The 23775-nt window shown below is 39.2% G+C and overlaps 1 protein-coding gene and 1 long non-coding RNA gene across 2 annotated transcripts in view; both read right to left on the bottom strand.

Moving 5' to 3' along the window:
• Positions 1-6284: 6284 nt before the first annotated feature.
• On the bottom strand, positions 6285-11557 carry LOC124131655. Its single transcript, XR_006860689.2, has 2 exons — positions 7660-11557; positions 6285-7416 (listed from the first exon to the last, which is right to left on the bottom strand). It is a non-coding gene; the product is annotated as an uncharacterized LOC124131655 (long non-coding RNA).
• A 6176-nt stretch (positions 11558-17733) lies between these two features.
• LOC124131647 overlaps positions 17734-23775 on the bottom strand; it is a 32163-nt gene continuing 26121 nt past the window's right edge. Inside the window, exons 2-3 of the mRNA XM_046495072.2 lie at positions 20809-20985; positions 17734-20137 (exon numbers count right to left, since the gene is read on the bottom strand). Of these exons, the coding sequence (XP_046351028.1) occupies positions 19374-20137; positions 20809-20985 (941 nt within the window). The 3' untranslated portion in view covers positions 17734-19373. The remainder of the gene's footprint in view (positions 20138-20808; positions 20986-23775) is intronic.

Here is a 23775-nt window from a genome sequence, read left to right as displayed (position 1 = left end):
AATCCTCGAATAAGATATAAAGTAATGTTCATGGGCGGCTTGAGCGTCGGAAGAAGTTCCGCACACCTCTTATGATTTGGCTGATCAGTGACACCTTTTTCGATTTGCGACTTCTTTTCACCCAGTGAATATCAAAAACAATGTCACTTGATAAAGATGTGGAGGAGGGGATTGAAATCACGCTGCAGCTGCTATGGGTCCAGGGGTCATCATCATCACCATATGTCACTGTAGCAATGCTTCCATCCTGGAGCATTGAGTCCTGAAGGTGAAATGAAAACATTGCATTTACTCAACTCTTACAATAACTATTAGCAAAAAGTACAACTAAAAAGAAATACGCATGTTTCCATTCATTATTCAAGAAAAGTTAATTGGTGGCTGGAGCGTCAAAGTTTGTCTTGTCCATATGAAGGAAATTCTTTAGTGATCTGCGATCTTTGTCAATCTCATTTAAATCAGACCTTAGTTCTCGCTACCGCTAAACGAAGATCTGAAGACATCCCATTAGGGGTCACGTCAGAACGACCTTTCATTCGACCAATCTGAGCGTCGCTTACCAGATTAGTGACAGTCAGAATGTGATTTCTAATCATGCAACCTCGAAAACTTTTACACGGGGCATTCCAAACAATAGTTATGTGTTTAACGACTGAATCCATACCATCCAGACCATCTATTAGCCATTCCAGAATATTCTTTTGTTCAGGTTTCAAATGTGTAATCGAGAAATTGTCAAAATATGTTTCAAAGCGTAGTTGCCAATTTGAAATTTGTGCCATTAGTGAGAAAGCTGCCTTTTGATTGGTCATTCCATTAGTCGGTCAACGTTCGCGCAAAGTTGGTCTGACATGACCCGTGACCCGTAATGAGATGTCTTCAGGTCTTTGTTCAGCGGGAGCGAGAACTAAGATCTGATTTCAATGAGATTGGGATCTTCGAGTTCCAAGCTCTCGAAGCAGTGTACCCACCAGCCGTGTTTCGTCTAAGAATCCAGTTGCGAACCCACACTGATTTAGGCTTTCTTTTCTTCTTTTTGAGTGACTGTGTTAGATAGACTGTTATTAACGCTAGCGTCTCTTCATCACTTGATGAATCCATGTTGCCGAGAAATGCATGAGAATCTCGTGAGATAAAAGTTGTATGCGACTCAAAAATCAACACAAAAAAACAAAGTTGTTACGATCTTCAGTTGTCACTACGAATCGTATGCTACAAGTTGTCACTGCAAAACGCACCGTGAGAACGCACCTTTACGGTAATCTGAAATGACCGTTTTAATCAGGCGGGTAACCTGTGCCTTCCTTTTTTCAAATTCGTCAAACATTACCACTTATACATAGTTTGATTAGCATTAATAACGTCCTTTGAAATGGTGTTAACCTGTTAGGATAATTGTATACATAACAGGCTACCACATCGCCATGGAAATCTATCGTCAAAATGTTCCTGACAGAAGGATTATAGAGTTCAATTTCGATTATACTTTGAACATTTCATGTCAAAAATCACATATAAATCTACCTGACTAAAAAGTGTTAGCTAATACAGTTCCTTTGGGTTTGTGTTTGGTGGTTTCCTGTCTTGAATACTACGTGACCCGCAGTGGCTAATGATGTAAACAGGGACGGAAATGGAAATCGGGAAAATATGACCAGATCGCAACGTCGGAATCTTTGAAATCAATGCACATGACAACAGATTACACACTATCACTAGAACATTTACAGAATGATGTTCAAATGTACCTACTTTCTTGGTTACTGTCAAAGATATAGTAAATCCAAAATCCCCCAAACCGCTGAACACGATCGACGACATTTTGAAATATTCAAAATTAAAGCTGTCGACAACATAAAAGACATTTTCGTATTATTTCTGCTTCATGTGCATTTTTTACTGTTCTGTGTTTGTATAATCGTTATTAGAAATAAATGAAAATAAAACAATGTTGATTAGGATTCATAAAGATACGAGACTTATAACGCTGCACATTAAGCTGACACGCCGTGATATAACTGGAATACAGTTAAAAGCGGCGTTAAACCCGACTCACTCACTCACTCACGACTTTCAACATGAAAGGTTGTTTTCAAATCATGAGAAGAGAGTTACCTCACAGAAATCTTCGCATGAAGCAACATATGTTTGTACACCAATTTATGACTCCTTGCGACCCAAAGAAAACACTGTCCACTCAGTCTGAATAAGGTCATTTTCAGAATAGAGAACTGTTCACAATTTGTTTGGTGTTGGCAGAACAACAGATATATAGTAATTAGATCATCATCTGACGCTGGCATAAACATTCACATTACAACATTTACATACAGTGCAAATTTACATTAACATTTGCACCTGGTCCAGACATGTAAATTTGCTCCTGGTGCTAATATACATATGTGAGTAAATGCGTTCACATGACAAGTATACTTACGTATGTATATTAACACACGTACAAATATACACACACGTATAGAGGTGCATGTGTTCGGGGTATATGTCGTTCATTCGTCTGTATGCAAATTTCGTCGACGTTCAAATGGACATGCCCGCCATCGCCCAGTAGGAGTGTTTTCAGTGAATTGTTTACCCATGAGCCATGAGGAATACCTTTGGTGCCAGAGACGTAAAAATATGCCATGCACACTGACAGGGGCATTTTCTTTGCAGATTACCTGAGATGATTTTAATTAAGCACGGCTTATAACTTTTATTATGAAATACGGTTTCGTTCATTTCTTTCTAAAAGTACATAATTTTAAATTTCATAGTTAAAGTTACACATTACAATTGATACAAGTATGTAGGCAATAAACCACAGATTTCAGAGATAAGATTTCATTCGTTTATTATAAATAGTTTTTTCATAAATATGCATTTACCGACATGATGCGCAAACGATAACGTTACAATTTCACTAATTTATGGACAAAATGGCGTCACACAAATTTGAACCACAGGACCATGTAACTACTACTAATAATAAACAACCTCACAAAAAACTCGTAGACGATGCCTCGTCTGCGAGGGTTGTTTTTGTTACTACTTGTTACATGGTCCTGTGTTTGAACAAATTTGTAACGATTTCACTGACTTATTCAAGGGAGATGTTTCATTTTCACCACGGTAATCGGGAAACAAACAAGCTTTCACATGTTTTTGCTTTTTACATTCATTGAGATTTTACAACCTGACGACGCACACTAAGTATCCAGTGCGCAATGTAAACAAAATAGCTCACAAGGACTTTTTGTAAAAGTTCGCATATTCAATATGTTTGCCAAGCTATTAGCCTTTGAAAATCACGTTAATACTTTACAATATGTACAGAGCCAGTTAGGGAAATAATAAACTTTAATAGAGCGAAATTTGAAAATTGTGGGTTTTACGTAGAAGGTAACACGGGTTTTCTCCCTTTACATGAAGAAATGCTAGCGTGCTTTCAAGCGTAATATGAGTCGTAAGGAATCAATATAATGTCAAAGTGGCAGATTTTGAATACTTAAGACAACCTTTTGTCGTTTAGATATTTAATTTAAACCTGTTGTTGGTGAAAATGGCTTTCCTCTGGCCATTTTAAGTCATTCATGTTTACGATGTTGTGAATTAATATATTTTCATGCACTCGACTTTCAAATTATATTCTGTTTATTCAGAGAAGATACAGTTTTGAAATGTTGAGTTGCTGAAAAGAACTGCATGGGTGTTACAGCTGGCTATCGTGAGTGAGTGAGTTGGGTTTAATGCCGCTTTGAACATCTTTGAAAGCCGATGTGCCCACGAACCCGGATACGGTGCAGACAAACCTGGGAACATTATCAGGGCGAACTGGGATTCGAACCTACAATCATAGGTTTCTGACCCGCCCAACGGATGCAACTCTGCACACCATATTGCTACATACGCCACGGCATTCGTGACTCATTCATGACAAAACTTGTGTCATTCCGGGACAAGACGTGCCCCTCTCGAAGGTTCCCTTATTGGCATATGAACTCGAGAACTACTTCAAACAAAAATAATATACGAGGGGCGTTCAATAAGTTTTGCAACTTCAATATAAGACCAAGTCGTAGAATATCTTTTGCACTTTTAATTTTCAATATAAAATCCATCCACCTCAAAACACTTATTCCATTTGTCCTTCAAGCTTTTAGTACCACTTTTCTAGAAATCCACAGATTGCTGCTCTAACCACGCCTGTGTGGCAGCCTTTATGTCCTCGTCATCCTGGAAGCGTCTTCCATGTTGAGCAGATTTCATTTGCCTGAACAGGAAAACGTCACTGGGGCTTAGTCAGGACCGTACAGTTAAATCACACCCGCTACAGCCCAGACTTAGCCCCCAGTGACTATTTCCTGTTCCGGCAAATGAAATCTGCCCTACGTGGAAGACGGTTTGACTATCTAGTTTCCCGTTCATTTAATTGACTAAGATTCTGTCAAAATTTCAAAATTTTATAACAACCTTCATAAAACAATCAATAAGAACATATTTTTAATACAAATGATAAAATAAACAAATACTTTAATGAGTCATATTTTTTAGTTTTTTTAGAAAAGTTCATGGGCGGCTGGAACAGTTGAAAAGTCCACGCACTCCTCTAATTATTCTGCTGAATAATGATGTCTTCTTAAGTTTTCGGTTTCTTTTGACCCAGTGTATGTCAAAAAGGTCTTCACTGGATAGTGAGGGGATGGAAATGACTCTGTGGCATCTATCGAGGTCCCCTTCCTCATCATCATCATCACAACTTGCCGTTGTAACAATGGCATGTTGGAGCATGGAGTCCTGAAGGAGAAATGAAAACATTCTATTTACTCGACTCTTGAAATAACTATTATCAAACAGTACAGCTAAAAGGAAATACACGTTTCCATTCACTATAACATTATTAGAGGGTTTGCTAAACACAAATATCTATGCTTTAAAATAGTTGACTTTCATTGTTTATTTCTTATCAAGAAGTAACTAGTATATACCTTGTATGTTTTAATGCGATTTCGGGGTCAAGGTCACTGTTGAGGACATGGTCCCATAAATCAATTAGATCGTCCCAGTCTGACGACTCTGTTGTGAACATGACTTCTTTCTTTGACAATGGCGTGACGTAGTCGATCAGATGACGATTACAATGACTTTACGCCTGACTGCAGCTGCCTTTGTGCAAGCAGTGTGGACGTTCGGGGAGACACCTAGAAATTATCTCTAGGTCCATTGTCTCATGTCGGAATGTTCAACCCTCTCGGTTATTTCTGTGAATTTTTACTGACAGCCTAGACTCACCCTAGGCACACACCCATAGCATCACCAAATATATCAATTTACAAAAAATAATAACTATAACTTTATCCACGGAGATATCCGAACGATATTGCGAATGCTTTGATAAACGGTGACATGTATCTGAATCACTGCCTATGCAAACCATCTTTCTTTCTTGTGATCGAATGTAAAACGAATGTGCAATTCTGCTCAAATTACAAGATTTTTGGCCATGATACCAGATGGAGTTATCCCCCCTTCAATTGTCTCGACGTCACTGACTCGTGAGGTGGATGTCACAGCAAAAAAGTTATCATGTTGCCGACGCTAAATAATTACAGCAATCCGTAGCAGAAAAATGAACAGTTCATAGCATCTTTAAATGGGTTAACTTGGAACTATTTTATAATTAAAGCAAAAACATGTTACAGATGAGTAAACGTCATTTTTAACAGGCATCTTTAAAATATATTTGATGTAGAACTTAACTTCTTTTGAGTAGTATATTCCGAAATATCTTGAGAAATAATGATAACATAAAGAGAACCACAATACTCCACGCCTTCAGTGGATGTCAGACCCGTTGATGAATTCTGAGATCGATGTATTGATTTAGATATGTTGAGCGTAAAATAGCTGCTTTTGTAATTTCGTGTAATTTCTGTGTGGGTTGTATTGAAAATAGTAGAAGTTAACTGAAATGGGATTTAAACCACGACTAATAAACGGGGGACATATGTGATTTTTCATCTAGTTACCGTATACGACGTAATAAGCGCCCACGGTGATATTTGCTAATATATTGGCTAGTGAACAATCTCCATTAGCACCCCTTCCGATCAATGTACACAAGACTTATTTTTTCGTGTATAATACGCACTCGTGTGTTATATGCACCCTAAATTATGGACCATTAAATCCTGGAAAAATATATTTGTCATATATAAACATTTCAGGTTGTGAGCATAAACCACAACATTTACGAACTTTCAACTCTTTTTTTTTTCTTCACCAAAATAATATTCCAATAAGAGCCCCCTATTTCTAATTTTGAGAGCGCCCTGGGCGTTTATTACGTCGAATACGGTAAGTGTAATCGTTGAGATACTTTGTACACTGTTCATCTGTGAGGGATATTACTTATTATGATTTTGACTTGAGGATATACTACATTTGGACAAATGGTATTTTTAAAGTAACGTTGTAGGCTCAATGACACCGAATATTATATTTATATTAAAGGATAAAGCGGTGGCAACAATTGGAATTAATATGTATGTTTTCTGGTACATCTTCGTCTAAAAACGACGTTACGTAACAACGGTAAAACCCACAATTGTCAAATTTCACACTATAACAGTACAACCCTTTCCCTAACTGTCTATGTAAATATTATAAAGCATTAACGTGATTACCAGTAGTTTATAGCTCAGCAAACGTTTTGAATATGCGACGTTTTGGTATAGATCCTTATAGCTTATTTTTTACTTAAGAAGTTTAAAATAAAAAATCGTTTTACAAATGTACATGTAACAAATCTGTAATTTTTGGTATATGTAATTTTCATATTGTTATTTACCATGTTTAATTCATTAGAACCTCCCATCAGTACAACATGAAATAAGTGCCATAATGAATGGTGTTCAAATACTTTTCATATGATATATCAGAATGGAGAAAGTAAAAAGGTAACATACCCATGAGAGTTTGCGAATGATCCATTCACAAGATCAAGAACCGGCCTGATCTTGTGGAGGGGGTCGTGATCTGGCTGCCCTCGGGGCACTGCAACAGAGTTGTCGTTGCAGTGGAGGAACCGCATGATTACTAAGAAGCGATTCCTCGGCATGATCCCCCAGAAGGAAGGTGTTGACGCCAGCCAGTTCTTGTCCCCCTCATTCAAGTAGGAAGCGATGGTTGGCTTCTTGACGACACCCATGGCCAACAAGAGTCCAAGAAATGCCTGCATTTCTACCCGGTCTACGGGTCTCCACGCCCGAGCCCTGCTCTGTGGTGATAGAGTGCGGCCCTGCAGGTACTGCTCAGCATACCTGTTTGTCTCCCTGACCAGCAGGTCGAACAAATCAACACCTCAATCCCCTCCTCTGAGTTGCTGGTCAAAATAGCATATGGGAGGGGCATGGTAATCTGAAACATATATCATAATTTATGACCACATGAATTATTATAAATCACGCTGACATATATCATTGTATTTGATACATGTACATGTAATGATAATCTTTATCATACAACTTATATCCACATTTATACCTAAACGAGACACCAAATATGAAACAATTCCTTACTTAGTTTTGGATGACAGGCGTTGTCTATGTTGATTATGAATTCATGCACTTAATGATATTTGTATTTATCAATTCTTGTTACCTGGAGGGTTGACATGGCCGCACTCCTCGGCAAAGTCAATGCTGTTGCCGAGGTCAAAGCTGTCCGTGTCCAGCACAGGCAGCCAGGGGCCACAGACCATTGGTTTGGCACCTGCCTCTTCTTCCCTCTCTTCCGGGTTATTTTCCTCGTGATCTGAAATTTGAAATAATGCTTCTTATTAATAATGTCCTTTTCAATCACATATAAAAGTGCTAAGGGAAAGGATTCCTTGTTAAAAGATAGATATGTGTAGTGTGTCCATGCATTCAAATAACAAAGGAGCATGGAAAAAGCATGTATGAATCATTCCACTTCACAGACCATATCCTGGACAGAGTATAACTGTATTATCAAAATTCAAATATCATGAAATTTAAAAGCTTTTCAAATAATTTTGAATAATGACATGGTTGAAAATTAAAGCATAAGAATTAAGAGGTTGCAGATAAATTAATGCAATCACAATAGTGAGGACATGGTTAGCTTTGTTTATTTGTTTGCCTCTTTAGTATTTTTTTATGTGATGCTTAACACCGAAATCAAAATGAAGGGTTGGGACTAAAATACTTTACAAGACAGGGTAAAATTCCATTGTACTGTTAAAACAATGGGAAGATTTGGAAATTTGTCTACGGATAAGTGAGCTGGTATTAATTTCCATGTCATTTTCCTGATTATATATTTGCAAAACAGTCTAATAGTTAAGGTATCATAAGGACTAGTAGACATTTGCCAATTTTATAGGGTTTTGTTATACTCATCATTATAATATATGGACTAGTGGACTAAAATGTTAGTTTCTATCGCTGAATTTGCAAATTTTCATGGATGTTTCTTATCATAATTGGAACTAAGCAACTGCTGACTCATGTTTTATTAGTGATCAAGGGGAGATAATGTGATTTGTTTATGTCCTATAATAACTCCCTTGGATACATACTTTTTGCAAATTGCTTCATGGAAGTTTGTCATTTCTCCAATGTATTTTATGTTTGTTATCAATCTTAAATTTTAATAAAGATAAAATATATCATATATATATATATATATATATATATACATATAGACCTATAGACATATATTTAGTTTATTGAAGGAACTGTTTCAGACCCTGTAGATCTAGTGAATATTTTACAACACAGTATCAATATTCATGTGGCAACTTTATTTTCGTCAAGACTAATATTTTGCTTGTAATTAATATGTATAACCTGTGACCTTTTTAGTTGGGTACAGATTAAACATGTTGAAAGACTTATTCTTCATTACTACTATATAAAGATAAGATTAGGATATATGTGCTCCACATGAATGTATTAATGAAAACTGAAGGGCTTCCTTGAGTAGTCACAGGGAAACAATTGTGTACTCATGATGCAAACATTTCCAGGGTGAGAATTAAAATCAAAAGCTTTACAATGATGCTAAATTTTCAACAAAAAATTGGCCATAGCTTCCGCGTCTCCGGGCTGCCTGCCCGGTGAGGGAACATTTGTTCAGTGCACTGACCCCCAAACCCATTGGCGCAAGGACAACAGTCACTTGGTGCAATGCAGCACCCCTTTCCCCTTAGTAAGTTATAGTAAATGTTAATCTACATCATTTAGATATATTTATAACATTTAACATTTAGAATTATGAAACATATTCATTTATTTTTAAAATTTCAAAATAAGTTAGACATTTTAGATTTTTTAGGAATGACTCATTATACTCATTTAAAATATGGCTTCATGTCCAAAGTGTGAACTAGTGTGTCCTTCAAGATAATTTTAATTTTTAACAAAGACATTTTTCCATTAATATTACTGAGCTTTACCAAAAGCATGTGTAGGCCACATGTAGACATGTTAAAACTTCACTACCATGAGAGCCTTTCTTTCAAATCAATTCTAAGTTTCATATTTCATGAAATACTCAACAAGGTAGTTTGCTGTTTCTACTATGACTATCATGGTATGGTAGATATTTTTAACATTTGAAACATCACAACTATCACGAGTAGATCTAGATCTAGCCTACAATTTCGAAAATTGCAAAAACATAACAAATTCTTATTCCCGCCATTGCTTTGACACTGACAGTACACCTACTCAATTTACTGAAAATGAATTAATGTTACTTACCGCTTATCTCTTCCTGGGAGTCGGAATCTAGAGAATCGACGGATATGTCCGACTCGAAGTCCGACTCCCCCAAATCATCGTCGTCGCCAACTCCCACCGCTGACATGATTCTTTTTTGGTGGACAGCTTCGATCGCAATGTTGTCGTCTGTCACATGGGGCTATTTTTATCCCTATGAATATTCATGCTCTCGGCGGGAGGCGAACGTTTTTATATATTTGATTTGTGTTCATCGCGCTGATTCGATAAACAAAGCACGAAGATAAAGATTAAAGCATATAATGTATAAATATTTACATTGGATGTCATATTTAATTAACACTGTTGGTGATTTCAACATCGAACTTTGTTTTGTTTTAATCGGGCACCTGTAACCTCTGTGACGTGGCATGTCAAAGATCGCGGGTCACGGTATTTCGTTCCAGACGAACAATCGGAAATTTGCCGCTCTTGCCAAACCCGTTATGGTGGATGATTGAAACCAAACTGTCGATAACCGTAACAGCTTCATTTGTATTCGTGAAATAAAAAAAAAATAGTCTTGCAATAATAATAATAAGGTATTTATCAATAACAAACCGTATGAATACAAAATTTACAAACTGAAATTAAACGATAGATCTTTAATAATTTAGTAATGAATTCTACTGTCAAAGAGCTAGCTATTTATATTTAGACATACGAACTCGTTCAGACCGAGGCAATAAATAGCTTCATCGGGGACCGGTATTCAAGTAATTTTAACTGACATTTACACGTTCAAACTTCAACATCATATAGTTCTTGTTTATATACTTATATAACCAATAAATTATAAATATATTCGACACTGCATAATATCCTATATGCCGTTGCTACCAACCTACTTTTCAACGTCTTTCAATAAATTGGCACGCCTCATTAAACATACGAAAACGTGACTTACATATAATCAGTCACAAAACATGAACAACACAGACCCAAAAGGGTGTGTCAACGTTTACCATGTGCGTTTTCGTTTCTTCTGGGAGACATGCTTTCGACTTTTTTTCTCTCATGAAAAGTACCGCTAAGCGACCTTCAACTTCGGTCGCCATTTTGTTTAAGTTTCGGCTAAAAAGTTGCGGTACCTTTTCTGTGTTTTTGCAGAATTTGAGGTTTAGAAAGCATGAATGGAATTTCTAAGTATACGCATGAATATGAGAAGTGGCACATTTTCACACAGACTGTTTTTTACAGATGTCAGTAGGTATGTATAACTGTATGAATGTTTTTGAATACGCTTTGATATGAATGTGATGAACGAGGCCTTGAACAAATACTGTAAAAAAAATATACACTCCATTCACCATCGATAAACTGGACATTTAGTTGGTTTCATTAGCTAATTAATACATATATGCGTAGATATTTGACCATTTTCAATCTTTTAACCAAAATATTTATGAAGGTTTCAAACATTCCTTCGCATGTGGATTTTCAATCAGTCGGTGCAAATTGTTCGAAATGAAAAATTATTTCAATGGCGGCAAATTTGAACGAAAGTGTAAACAAGGGGAATTTGACTAACTCCATATGCGTTATTTATTGACAGTAGAGTTGTGAAAATGAAACAGATGTGTTGGAAATTTACTGCTTTTTGCGATGTTGCAATTGCTATGGGCTTGGGGTAATCAAAAAATATTTTATTTCAATTCTTTTAACATGATGTTTCAGAAGGACATATATGTCCCTCTGGCACAGCACCTGCGTTTTGTGTAGGGACATATATGCCCAAATGGCATCCAGAGGGTTAACACTAACTGTGTATGAAATTGACGAGTATGTGACCTCATGAGACAGTCAGACAAAAAGCATCTGTACAGAAAAATGGTCATGTTTCTTACGACCTGGATGCCATAAGTCCCTCCTCTACAACCCTCACTTTGAAGTTGAATAAAATTCAAAATACATCACACACACATCATCACACACACAAATACACTTCACAGTTTTGAATAAGGTGGGAAATTCCCTGTTCTGTGATACACTGGAATTTTAGGCCAAGCAAAAGTACTCAAAATGACCCCTGAAAATGAGGTACATCGTTAAATGGCGACATTTTTTACACATTACTAAAACACCACTCACGGCGTTATTTTTACAGCATGTTTTGAAATCTAAATTTCGGATATTTACTCGGAGAAATGAATTTCAAAAATACCATATTAGTGATCCCGGGTATCTGACTTTTATCAGATCACCAATGATCATTCCAAAACGTCTGCGATAACCCTAGAATAGTTTCGAATGTTTTGGAAAATACGCAAACACGAACGCCGAAGTGAACTTTCCGCCATATTGAATAGTGTTCACAAAATCACGTTTCAGGTACACCGGTTTTTAGTCGCCTGTAACGTCAGGTATATTTCGAACTTAGCTGCAATACATACATCCTTGAATTCCTCATACATTTTAGAATCAAATGACCAATGGTCTTTGTCATCAAGACAAAGTGGCTAGATGAAATCAAGCAAGTTAGGTTTGAAAATGAACGCTGTGCTCGAAAAACTGCACTTGTTTGAAATGATAAACAAAGTAGCATTTTCTCCTATTTTGAGCAATCCATTCGTCTATTCGTTCAAGATATTGGCTCAACAATTTCAGAATATGCATGGGAAGGGAATCGTAGGAAGAATTAGGGATTTTAAAAAAAGATACATTGCAATGATTTGATATTTTCAACAGAAATTGTCAAAATTACCGTCCTGTGTGACGCCATGACTGACGCAAAATCACGCTCAACGACAACGGCATTTATCAGAATTTCTGACTATTTCCGTTGGTTTCAATGAAGAATCTAACAATAAATAAGAGTACATAGATTGTCAGAATGTTTCTGATTACTTACATGCCACATTTATGTATATACGATCCCTGAATCAACAAAAGTCCCCTCGTAAAATCCCGCGTACTGTTGACAGCGAACACGCCCTTTTGTAAAAGTCGGTCACCGATAGTGATGTCATACGTCAACATTGTTGTATATATTTGGTAATTTCTTTAAGGTGAAGGTCCTTGAGTGAGAGTGCACACGATCATTGTATCATGCTGTTTAAAGTTTCATTTATGATGTCGATTTTGCATTTCCTTTATACATTTTGTCACACAATTAATTTCACTTTGGATATTTGTCAATGTTCAAAATGATATACGTAAATATAGGCCACAACGTATGAACGAACCTTTGATCATCTCCTGTTTGTTTGAACATGGTTTACATAACAATTGATAGATTTATAGTGTCAAATACGATATTTCTTTCCTTTGGACAAGTGTTACTAGATGAAGTGTAAATGTAACTGCAGCATGTACATATTTCTTGGGATGTGTAATAGTCAATATTATATGTTCATATAATCAATGTCCATCAATAGCCGTTTCATTTTATTTTATAACTAAAACTGAATATATTACTTTAACAAAATGGATAATATTTTATGCTTTGGACAAGGTGTTATATTAGTCAGAGCATAAATATAATGCATATATATACATAACTGGCAAATATTTTTTATGAAAGTATTTCAATAATTGTTTTGGCCATGATTTTTCCTCAAACTTTGCAATACAGATGTTCATTCTAGCAATGTTTTGTTTTGTTTGTTTGTTTGTTGTTTAACGCCTCACTCAGCAATATTCCAGCTATATGACGGCAGTCTGTTAATAATCGAGTCTGGACCAGACAATCCATTGATTGACATCATGAGCATCGATCCACGCAATGGGGATCGATGACATGCATGAACCAAGTCAGCGAGCCTGACTACCCGATCCCTTTAGTCGCCTCTTACAAGTATAGTCACCTTTTACGGCAAGCATGGGTTGCTGAAGACCTATTCTAGCCCGGATCTTCACGGATACATTCAGCAATGAAGTTCACTGGAACGCTGTCTTAAATCCTTAAAAATACACCCAAGGTCAGTTTATTGTGTTTGATACTGTATATATATAAACTTCTTGACATGCATACAGGAAAAAAAGAGGTGTTTTCTATTCTCCGGTTTATTCTCACAGTAAGTACACAGAAATGAGAAACACATTTTAAAAAAATACGGATGGCCTAAATGTCATAGCCGGCCGAATTCAGCCAATCAATTAATATATTAAAGTCGTTTCTCAGCCACCCTAAGATTAGAACTATTATAATCTGACAAATGATACGGAAAGTAATCTGGCGTTTATGCAAGTAAGGGGACATAACTTGTGCTGTCTTAATTTGCATTGCGTGTATCTTATGAAGATGCCGACCACAACACGGAAAGTTCCTGCCTGTGACGAAAACAACATTCACTCACTCACTCACTGATGTAAACATAGATATTTTATGTGTGTTTGTTTAACTCCACCCATCACTTTCGATGAAATATGGAACACATATCTGGAGGAAATAATTTATGATGTGTACAATTCACATTGAAACACGTAATCTAATGATCGCCCTGTAGCCCCTAGTTGTGATATAAAGACATTAGTTCTTCCAGTAAGCGCAGTTAGTGTGTGCTGTGTGAATGAATGTTATGTTACGCCACACTCAGCAATATTCAAGTTGTATTACGGCGGTCTGTAAATAATCGAGTTTGGACCAGACAATCCATTGATAATAATGAGCAACGATCATGATACGCAAATCACCGGGCCTGACCATCCGATCCATTTAGTCGCTTCTTAGACCAACATAGGCGTGTAATTTAGATGAGCTGATCAATGACATATATTGTGTGTCAATTCAACAGTATCCAAATCAAGGTGAATCCGATCGACGCCGTCAAACAAATAGCATGACGTTTGGATGATTGTTGGCCTCCCCTACACATGGATCTGTTTTCAGTGAGTGAGTTGTGTTAAACGCCGCTTTTAACAGTATTCCAGTTATATCACGGCGTGTCAGTATAATGTGGGAGGAAAGCCCCAAGTGATGCAGGTCCTAGACGTTTACCGCTTCGGTGACACCCACGAGCAGGGGTATGGTGCTGACAAACTTAGAAACATTATCGGGGCGAACCCGGAATCGAATTCACATTCATAGGTTTCTGGCGTGCCCAAGGGAAGCAACTCTGCACAGCAAATTGCGGCGCCTAAGACGACTGGGCCACCCGTGCCCCCGGATCTGTTTTCACTATCCATTAAGGAAATGTGTACAGTTTGAATCAAATGGAATTTGATGTTCCCATACTTCGCTATAATGTATTGACATTGAAAGGGCCATGCTATATAAGTTTCGAAAAGTTTAAAGGCTTTAGATTAAAGTGAGGAAGTAAAGTTTAACGCCGCTTTTAACAGTATTCCAGTTATATCACGGCGTGTCAGTATAATGTGGGAGGAAAGCCCGAAGTGATGCAGATCTTAGATGTTTGCCACTTTGGTGAAACCCACGAGCACAGGTATGGCACTGACAACCTAGAAATATAACAGGGGCGAACCGGGATCAGCATCAACCCGGACTAGTACAAGCAGCCACACACACACATGCACGTCTCTATATGAGTGCAATAATATTGGACGCGAAGTTTTACTCCATTTCACCTCACCTCACCTTACTATAGCTTTTAGATGAACTTTCCAAATTTGGCATAAAATTTGGTCTGGTTGTACATGATTATATTTTGTCAACTAAGATATTTAACTAATTGCTTTTGTGTCCATTTATAGTTGTAAAATGTTCATTGCTTGTACTGCTCTACATCTTCCCGAGGCTAACCGACTTTCAAAAGTCCAGTTCCCACTTTTATAGTGAGTTAACTCCCTTGCCTCGGGAAGATGACTGATACACAAATCATCCTGTACTTTTTAAAAGGAAAGGATCTATTAAGCCCCTAGAGCTCTTTTTCCCAATCCTCTCGATTATCAATCAAATAAGTTTAGAACAATTGTTATGGTATTTGTTACACTGACTTCAACTACAATTCACTCTGGCAGAAACTATGAAAGTCAACAGCATGTTTCTCACGTCCTGCATTAATAGTGAATGAAGCGTCTCAAATATGTCATAATAGAAACGTGTACGACCACAGTAATTCGCGTTAGGTTGATTCATTCGCAGTCACACAGCTGTCATGGATACATACGCGCGGACAGACCATCTATTCACATCACGTACTTTTGTATATAGACATCACATATTCATTATATACCAGACACCGTATCACACATGGGTACCCACTGAACCCAACTCAACATATTGAAAGATTGCATGGCTGACAAAACGTTTCAAATAATAAACAAATGTTGGATTAACCCCTTGAGTTGCCGGTAGCTCTAGACGTGTCTCCGCTCGGTAAATATATTTGCTGTATGTTCGTTTCTTTCTCACTATAGCTGGATTTTTGTTATCTCTGATCGCAGGTCATATCTGGGCTAGTCGCAAGGCCCACGTCTACATTACTTGGGCACTATAGCTGTTTTTTTGTTATCTCTGATCGCAGGTCATATCTGGGCTAGTCGCAAGGCCCACGTCTACATTACTTGGGCACTATAGCTGGGTTTTTGTTATCTCTGATCGCAGGTCATATCTGGGCTAGTCGCAAGGCCCACGTCTACATTACTTGGGCACTATAGCTGGGTTTTTGTTATCTCTGATCGCAGGCCATATCTGGGCTAGTCGCAAGGCCCATGTCTACATTAATCGGGCATGTCTAGATGTCTTCAGTATCAGGATGCCTGAAAAGCCTCTACTCCTTTCTACTATGTATTTTAAAACTATTTGATAAAAGAAATCTTAAATATTTTCATTTCAACGAGTTTATGTTTTTCTAATAACTTACTTAGCGGAACACAAACAACGGGGCGGGTGTCTGTGTACATATGGGGTTAATCTACATGGGGCCGGCCACATCTCGTTCCCCTTGAATAAATGGTGTATTGACTGTATAGACAAGCTTTCTGAACCCTTTAAGTTTTCAAAATATACCGTCGACACACTGAAGAGTGAGAGGATGTTTCGTGACTAATATCAATACTCCAGCACGGCGAGGCACACCAAGAAACGGCAAATAAAATAGAAAGATCACAGGAGTTGACTTGGCGCCAAAAACGTAGCTTGCGGAGAGTACCTTATGGATATATTCTGTTGATATGTGGCCTGCAAACTCCTGACAACTTTTCTTCCGGCCTACTTTAGGTTCTACACAAAATTTAAGGACTTATTGCAGTATGACGGAACTGCAAACTCCCCACAGCAATCGCTGTTCCTTTTGTATACTAGACGTTTTATTAAGTTTTGAAATCTCTTCCATTCTTTGCCATGCGTCACGTTAAAGATCGCCTGTGTGGTCTAGAGGACGGAGCGTCTGCCCGGAGAGCGGAAGGTAGGTGGTTCGATTCCCCGCCTACGTGATACGAAAATACGTTAAAACATGGCATTTGTTGTTACCCTGACTGACGTTTGAAATCAAGAGGATAAAACAAGGATAAATCGTCTTTGAGTCAATATACTGTGTCGGAGTGTGGTGTTCATGTTAAACCAAGGCGTTTCCGCTCTCAGGGCAGACGCTCTATCCACTTGACCACGGAGGCGAACCGTGACGATCCAGGGAAGAATAGGTCTTCAGCAACCCATGCATGGCGTAAAAGGCGACTGTGGTTGTTGACCACAGGCTCGCTGACTTGGTTGAAGCATGTCATCGTATCCCAACTGTGTGGATCGATGTTCATGATGTCAATCACTGGATTGTCTGTTCAGACTCGATTATTTACAGACCGCCGTCATATTGCTGAGTGCGGCGATAAACAAACAAACAAACATTAACGGGATATGATATGTAGATCCAGGGCACCGAGCCTGGCCCCTGATTCTCTTTTGAAAAAGCCCTTACGCTAAGTAAGGCATACTGGGGATCTATTCTTCCGGGGACTCCTACGGGCCAACGCCTAAACCACTCTGCTACTTCACCAACCTTCCTTTGTCGTAAACTACAACAACACACATACATCTATATAAAATATGACTTTATTAAAAAAAGATGAAAGGTATATTCAATATTTAAGTATATATAAAAGACAATATCGTTTTATTCTATTTATCTGACAAGTACAAATGACAAACAACAAGAACATATTCTACAACATGGACACTCTGATCTCTACGACATATATACATAGGACATATTTGGTTTCAGTCTAGGCCTCGTATAGTATATAGTATATATACCACAATATAATGTACACCTCATACGATAAATACTGGAAGTGAATAGAATGTGAATATATTGTAGTGTTCGTTCTTCAAAACAGAACTTCACTTTGCATGTATGGTGTTTTGTGTATTGTGACATCCCTTGTCCATGAGAGTTCGTGTATGTTTTAGATGGAACCTCGGCCTGCAGGGAATTCACTGGGTACACGCGCCACCAATCTAGCTAAACAACAGTGTGAACATAGCTTGGAATCCATTTGTTATCCAAAGACTATGACGCCTACATCTACAGTGAACAAAAACGTTGGGGATCAGGAATATTTTCTGGGATATTTTCTGTAGCACAGACTGAGCAGACAATTTCATAGAAAAATATCCCTTTATTGTTTTTCAGTATACATGTATATGAAACACTGAATGGGGAGACGCAAACGTATCGGAAAATGAGATAGCAACATTGATCAAATCCAAATCATAGAACCTCCTCGACTTTATCGTGCCTCTCTCGTTCGATTTGTCAAGAATATATAATACACGGAACAAACGAGAGTTGAAGCATGCTGCTACACATGGTCATCGCCGTGATGATTACACATACTCGTTTCGAAAACGTAATTAATGACAACTGAAAACAATTTGCTAAAGTTACATTTAAATATTCTGTGAATGTCGAGTATGGTTTGGTTTACTAGCGTCTTGGTTATATTCCTCATGCATAAGATGATTGACTACAGAGGCTGATGAAGGGGTCGACACAAGGAAACACAACGAGGTCCATTGTACTGTAAACCAGTGTGCAAATTAACGATTAATTCACCATGAAAACCGTGGGCAACACATCAATAACTAGCATGGATCTACAATAGAAAAAACAAACATGAAAAGGTGCCATACAGGATTTCAGCATGGAAGCGCCATTACATTCAGCAACAACATTTTAGAATCTTCTTTCAGTTCCCTATCCACCCTTTGACTACAGCTCGATCCGCTTCCTGTAGAGTCTCCGTCTGTTGGTGTCTTAGAGGAGGGCCAGCGAGTACGGGGACGCTGACGCTGACGTTACAAACATATATAAACCTTACAAAAATTGGTAAAAAAACCCGCATTAAAGAAATGACGAAAACGTGGTAACGTCCCTTTCATTACAATTATGTATATACCTTACAAATAATATTGGTCCGAAAACGGGGTCCGGAATGTTACCGGATCCGCATTAACGAGGTTTCACTGTAAATGTTGTATTTCCTACCAGCATTAGTGCTTTAGTTGTGGTTCTGTCAACATCAACGTTCTCCATCCCATTATGTAACTTAAAATCTCTCTCAGTTACGTTCTTGTGTCTGATTTTATCCCACGAAAATGGATATTTTGAATGATATGTCCAGGAGACATGCCACCGTGCCATCCGTTCACTGCTACCCGCATGTTTGAGGTCGTCAGTACTGGTGCGGTCTGTATACGTATGCATTGGGATTGGACGGCAGGACTCGGCTTCCTCCAATCGGTGGCCGACCAATTCTTGAAGACTCATAGTAGTCGTCGTGACCGCGGTTTGTGGAATGGCTGTAGTCAGCTAGCGCCATCGGGCGGCCGTATCGGGAATCATCACGATCACCCCTGTTTACCTCCCCTTTCAAGTACGAAAATCCAGTTCCGGTGTAAATCGTGTGTCCCAGTTCCCTGTCTCGGTTGTCCTTGAATTGACTAGACGCAGGCTTGTAGAGGACAGCTGGTTCGGGCTCTGGTTGGTACCCTCTGTTCTCGTAATGACCGTTGTGCCTGGTTTCGTAGGGGTTCCGTGCTTCAGGGTAATATTGGCTGTTGTTTCTCCGGTCATCGAAATCCTCATAGCCTCTGATCATACCCCCATTGTGTATGGGTCGGTTGTCTTCGTTGTATCTCGACCTGTCGTCCATATACGGTGTCTGGTTGTAGTAGCGGTGGCCACCGGTGCCATTCTGCACGTGGGGGTGAAGGTTCATCTTAGATACATCACGTGATACGGGAAGAGACGCCCCGTCTACGTGTTCCGGTTTACACTTTAGTTTGATGAAGAGGCAGACTATGATGAGAATGAGGCAGGCAAGGAAACTCATCAACGCCGACCAAGGAATACTACTAGAGTCGAAAGATTCAACGAACAGGAAGAAATTGTAGTATTTGACGCCAAACAGTATTGCGCTGGCTAAGAGATCCAGAACTGTAACAGAAAGAATATACGTTAAAGTGATAGTTGGACATCATACATTCTAAACGCAACAACATTCTTGTCGCCATCTTTAACCAACGAATGGCGATGGCCTGGTTCCAGCAAGAGGGAAACCAACTTGTACCAATCAGCGCTCAGTTTACATAGGACAAAATAGCAAGGTTTCCCGCTCAGCATCGTGTGGCATAGCACTATTTGTTTGTTGTTTAACGCCGCACTCAGCAATATTCCAGTTATATAACGGCGGTCTGTAAATAATCGAGTCTGGATCAGACAATCCAGTGACTGACATCATGAACGTCCATCCACGCAATTGTGACACGAAGACATGCATGAACCAAATCAGCGAGCCTGACCACCCGATCCCGTTAGTCGCCTCTTACGACAGGCAGGGGCGGTCGGGTAGCCTAGTTGTTAGAGCGTTCGCTCGTCACGCCGAAAACCCGGGTTTAATTCCCGACATGGGTACAATGTGTGAAGCCCATTTCTGGTGTCCCCCGCCGTGATATTGCAGGAATATTGCTCAAACCGGCGTAAAACCATACTTACTCACTCACTCGTTCTTACGCCTTTTACAGCAAGCATGGGTTGCTGAAGACCAATTCTAACCCGGATTTTCACGGGGGCCAACATACTTGTACAAACGGTGAACGCGTACTCACTTGTAAAGATGCACAGGATGAAGGAGGCGAGGTTGGCGGTCTTCATGCTGCCCCACCTGCCGCTGTAGCCGATCTTGTAGACGATGAGGAAGACGGTAAGGGCCAGGATGCCGGCCAGGCCGACCGACTGCAGCACCCGCAGCACCAGGAACTCCACGTGACTGTCCTGGATTCCGTCTGCAACAACACCAACAACACATGTTATATATGTCGAACTGTATCATCTAAAATATACTACTCAACGTTAGTTCGGAACATGCCATTTACGCCACTATACACAGAATGCATTTGTCTGTTATTTTCTGCTTAACTCCGCACGTACGACGCACGTGAGTAGAATAGGTCTTCAGCAACCCATGCTTGCCGTAAAAGGCGACTATGCTTGTCGTAAAAGGCGACTTACGGGATCGGATGGTCAGGCTCGCTGACTTGGTTGATACATGTCATCGATTCCAATTGCGTGGATCGATGCTCATGATATTAATCACTGGACTGTCTGGTCCAAACTCGATTATTTACAGCTGGTATATTGTTGAGCGCGTCGTTAAACAACAAACAACCAACCAAACCAACGTACATGAACGATCATATTCAAAACTGACAAAAGCTTCATGCTACTGCTTGAATACTGATAGTTTCACACCTAGGAAACTTATGACCGATTCTCCGAATGATACAACTATATTCTACCGTTCTTTCCTGGAGATATATCCTGTCTTGAGTATCAAATATGTATGTATCACGATAATGCAACCAAACCTCTAGCAATACCTGTGTCACCATCCATATGGGCTCTGGTGTCCGGGTCCGTTAACTACGGATGGCTCTGGTTACCGGTTCGATGCGACAGAGATAGAACGACCGACACGTATACAACTTTAAAAAGGTCAGACTTGTGTATTATTTAAGTGATATGTCTGGAACGCCTAGCGTCTGTCATAGCGATGAATTACTTTGCATTTAGCATGTTTTTTCTTCAAATGTGTAGAATCTCGCTTAGGAATTTACCCATAAATTTATTATGGTCCAAATATTCCCCTAAATGTTGGACACAAAGTTCACCGGAACTACACAAAGATTATTATTTTTCTCAAGATTTTAAAACTTGGAAGAGCATGTCGTTCAGATATTCAGCTTACTACTACTACCGTTTTCCGTATGAGAGAGTAAATAGTCATTATCATTTATCATTACTCAGTCTCTGTATGTGTGTTAGTGTTAGAGTGTGTGTGTGTGTGGGGGGGGGGGGGGGGTAGTTAACGATTGCCCCAAGCCTCTAAGCTTCATGCATGATCCTAACCGCATAGTCTAAATCTTGACTGGAAATTGGCGCCAGGCTATATAGAGAGGATGGTGCCCCTTTACATGATGTAATACAGAGTACGGAGATTCGTTAAGGTGAAACGGGCGGTGGGGTACTTAGTGGTAAAGGCGTTCGCTCTCCAAATCGAAGGTTCCGGAAATATTACTGGAATTGCTAAAAACTTATTCATTTACTCACTCACTCGCTCAATAACGTAAAGGTGAAATGAAATGTGAAGACTGAAACGGCATATAACGGCCAATGTCACTTTTCATTTATTGACGTTATAGGCGAGTCATGTACATCTACATTTAATATCTGACTGAGCCCTGGAGCACAGGCTATGTTGCAGCTCACTGCACACCGGGGGCTAATGAGCCCAGTACCCCGTGGCACGGGATGGTGCCCCGCAACGTGACAGCTGGAGCAATCGCGCAGATCAGCACTGAGAAAGAGACATTACCCCCTTTCACCGTTACCATATTTTTTCAGACTCTCCTTTGTTAACTAATATGTATACAAGGGATTAAAGTTACAACATTCCACATAAACATCCAAATCATTGTTATAGCGACTTTATTATAGCAAACAGATATAATCTCTCCTTGGTTTTAATCCGGCAACATTCCGACGACGAAGCTAATCCTGTGCGGCCAGTCAAGCTGCGGAGATGGCTAACTCGCACATAGCTTATTTTGCGGTTCTGTGGAGCAAGCAGAGGCTTAGACATTATGTCATTTGTCAGGTAGGACATGACAACTATGTTTTTAATGTGTAACGATCCGATTACCTTATCAAATACATGGTACATGCTTATCTACACCGTACGCGCTTACCCACAACACAGACTGTAATAGGAAAATCATATTAAAAACTAAAGGAGCCATGCATTCAATAGAAAGGACCAGTCTTCTGAGGCACAGCCATTCGAGTGTGCAGTGTTGAGTCCCTTGGACACGTCCATGTAACACGAGACCTATTTCAATGAACATTGGTCAATTATTTTCCCCCTCAATATCAAATGGTCGACCCCTTCAGGCCTCATCAAAAGTTACATTTTTAACATATGCCATGATATGGGCTTTGACAAGGACCCTTAATTTCGAATTCTGTGAGTGAGTGAGTGAGTTGGGTTTAACGCCGCTTTTAACAGTATTACAGTAATATAGAAACATAATCGGGGCGAACCGGGATTCGAATCCACAATCATTGGTTTCTGGTGTGCCCAAGGGACGCAACTCTGTACAGTGAATCGCGGCGCCTTAGACGACTGGGCCACCCGTGCCCCCTCGAATTCTGTATTTAATCATATCGATGTAATCTGTGTGAAGTACCGACCCCATACTGTCAGGCACAAAGGCAGGTTATTGTCAGCAGATGGTGTACAGTTGTGGTCTTCAATTACTAATAAGAACAGTTAACACGGCTGTGATTTATGTTCAGTCTGTCATCCTGCACTTTTCACCTCCACAGATCATATCGGAAACCGATGAATAATTTATCATCACTCCACGGAATAACGAATAACATGTTTTATGAAGAATTCGCCTTTTCCCGAGATTTTTCATCTGTACTGTTTGTTGTTTTACGCCGCACTCAGCAATATTCCAGCTATATCACGGCGGTCTGTAAATAATCGAGTCTGGACCACACTATCCAGTGAT

The sequence above is a fragment of the Haliotis rufescens genome, unplaced genomic scaffold, assembly GCF_023055435.1.
Source record: "Haliotis rufescens isolate VD_foot unplaced genomic scaffold, xgHalRufe1.0.p SCAF_20, whole genome shotgun sequence".
NCBI classification, from domain to species: Eukaryota; Metazoa; Mollusca; class Gastropoda; order Lepetellida; family Haliotidae; genus Haliotis; species Haliotis rufescens.
The sequence above is the reverse complement of the archived record's forward strand: the minus strand, read 5'-3'. Positions and strand labels throughout refer to the sequence as shown.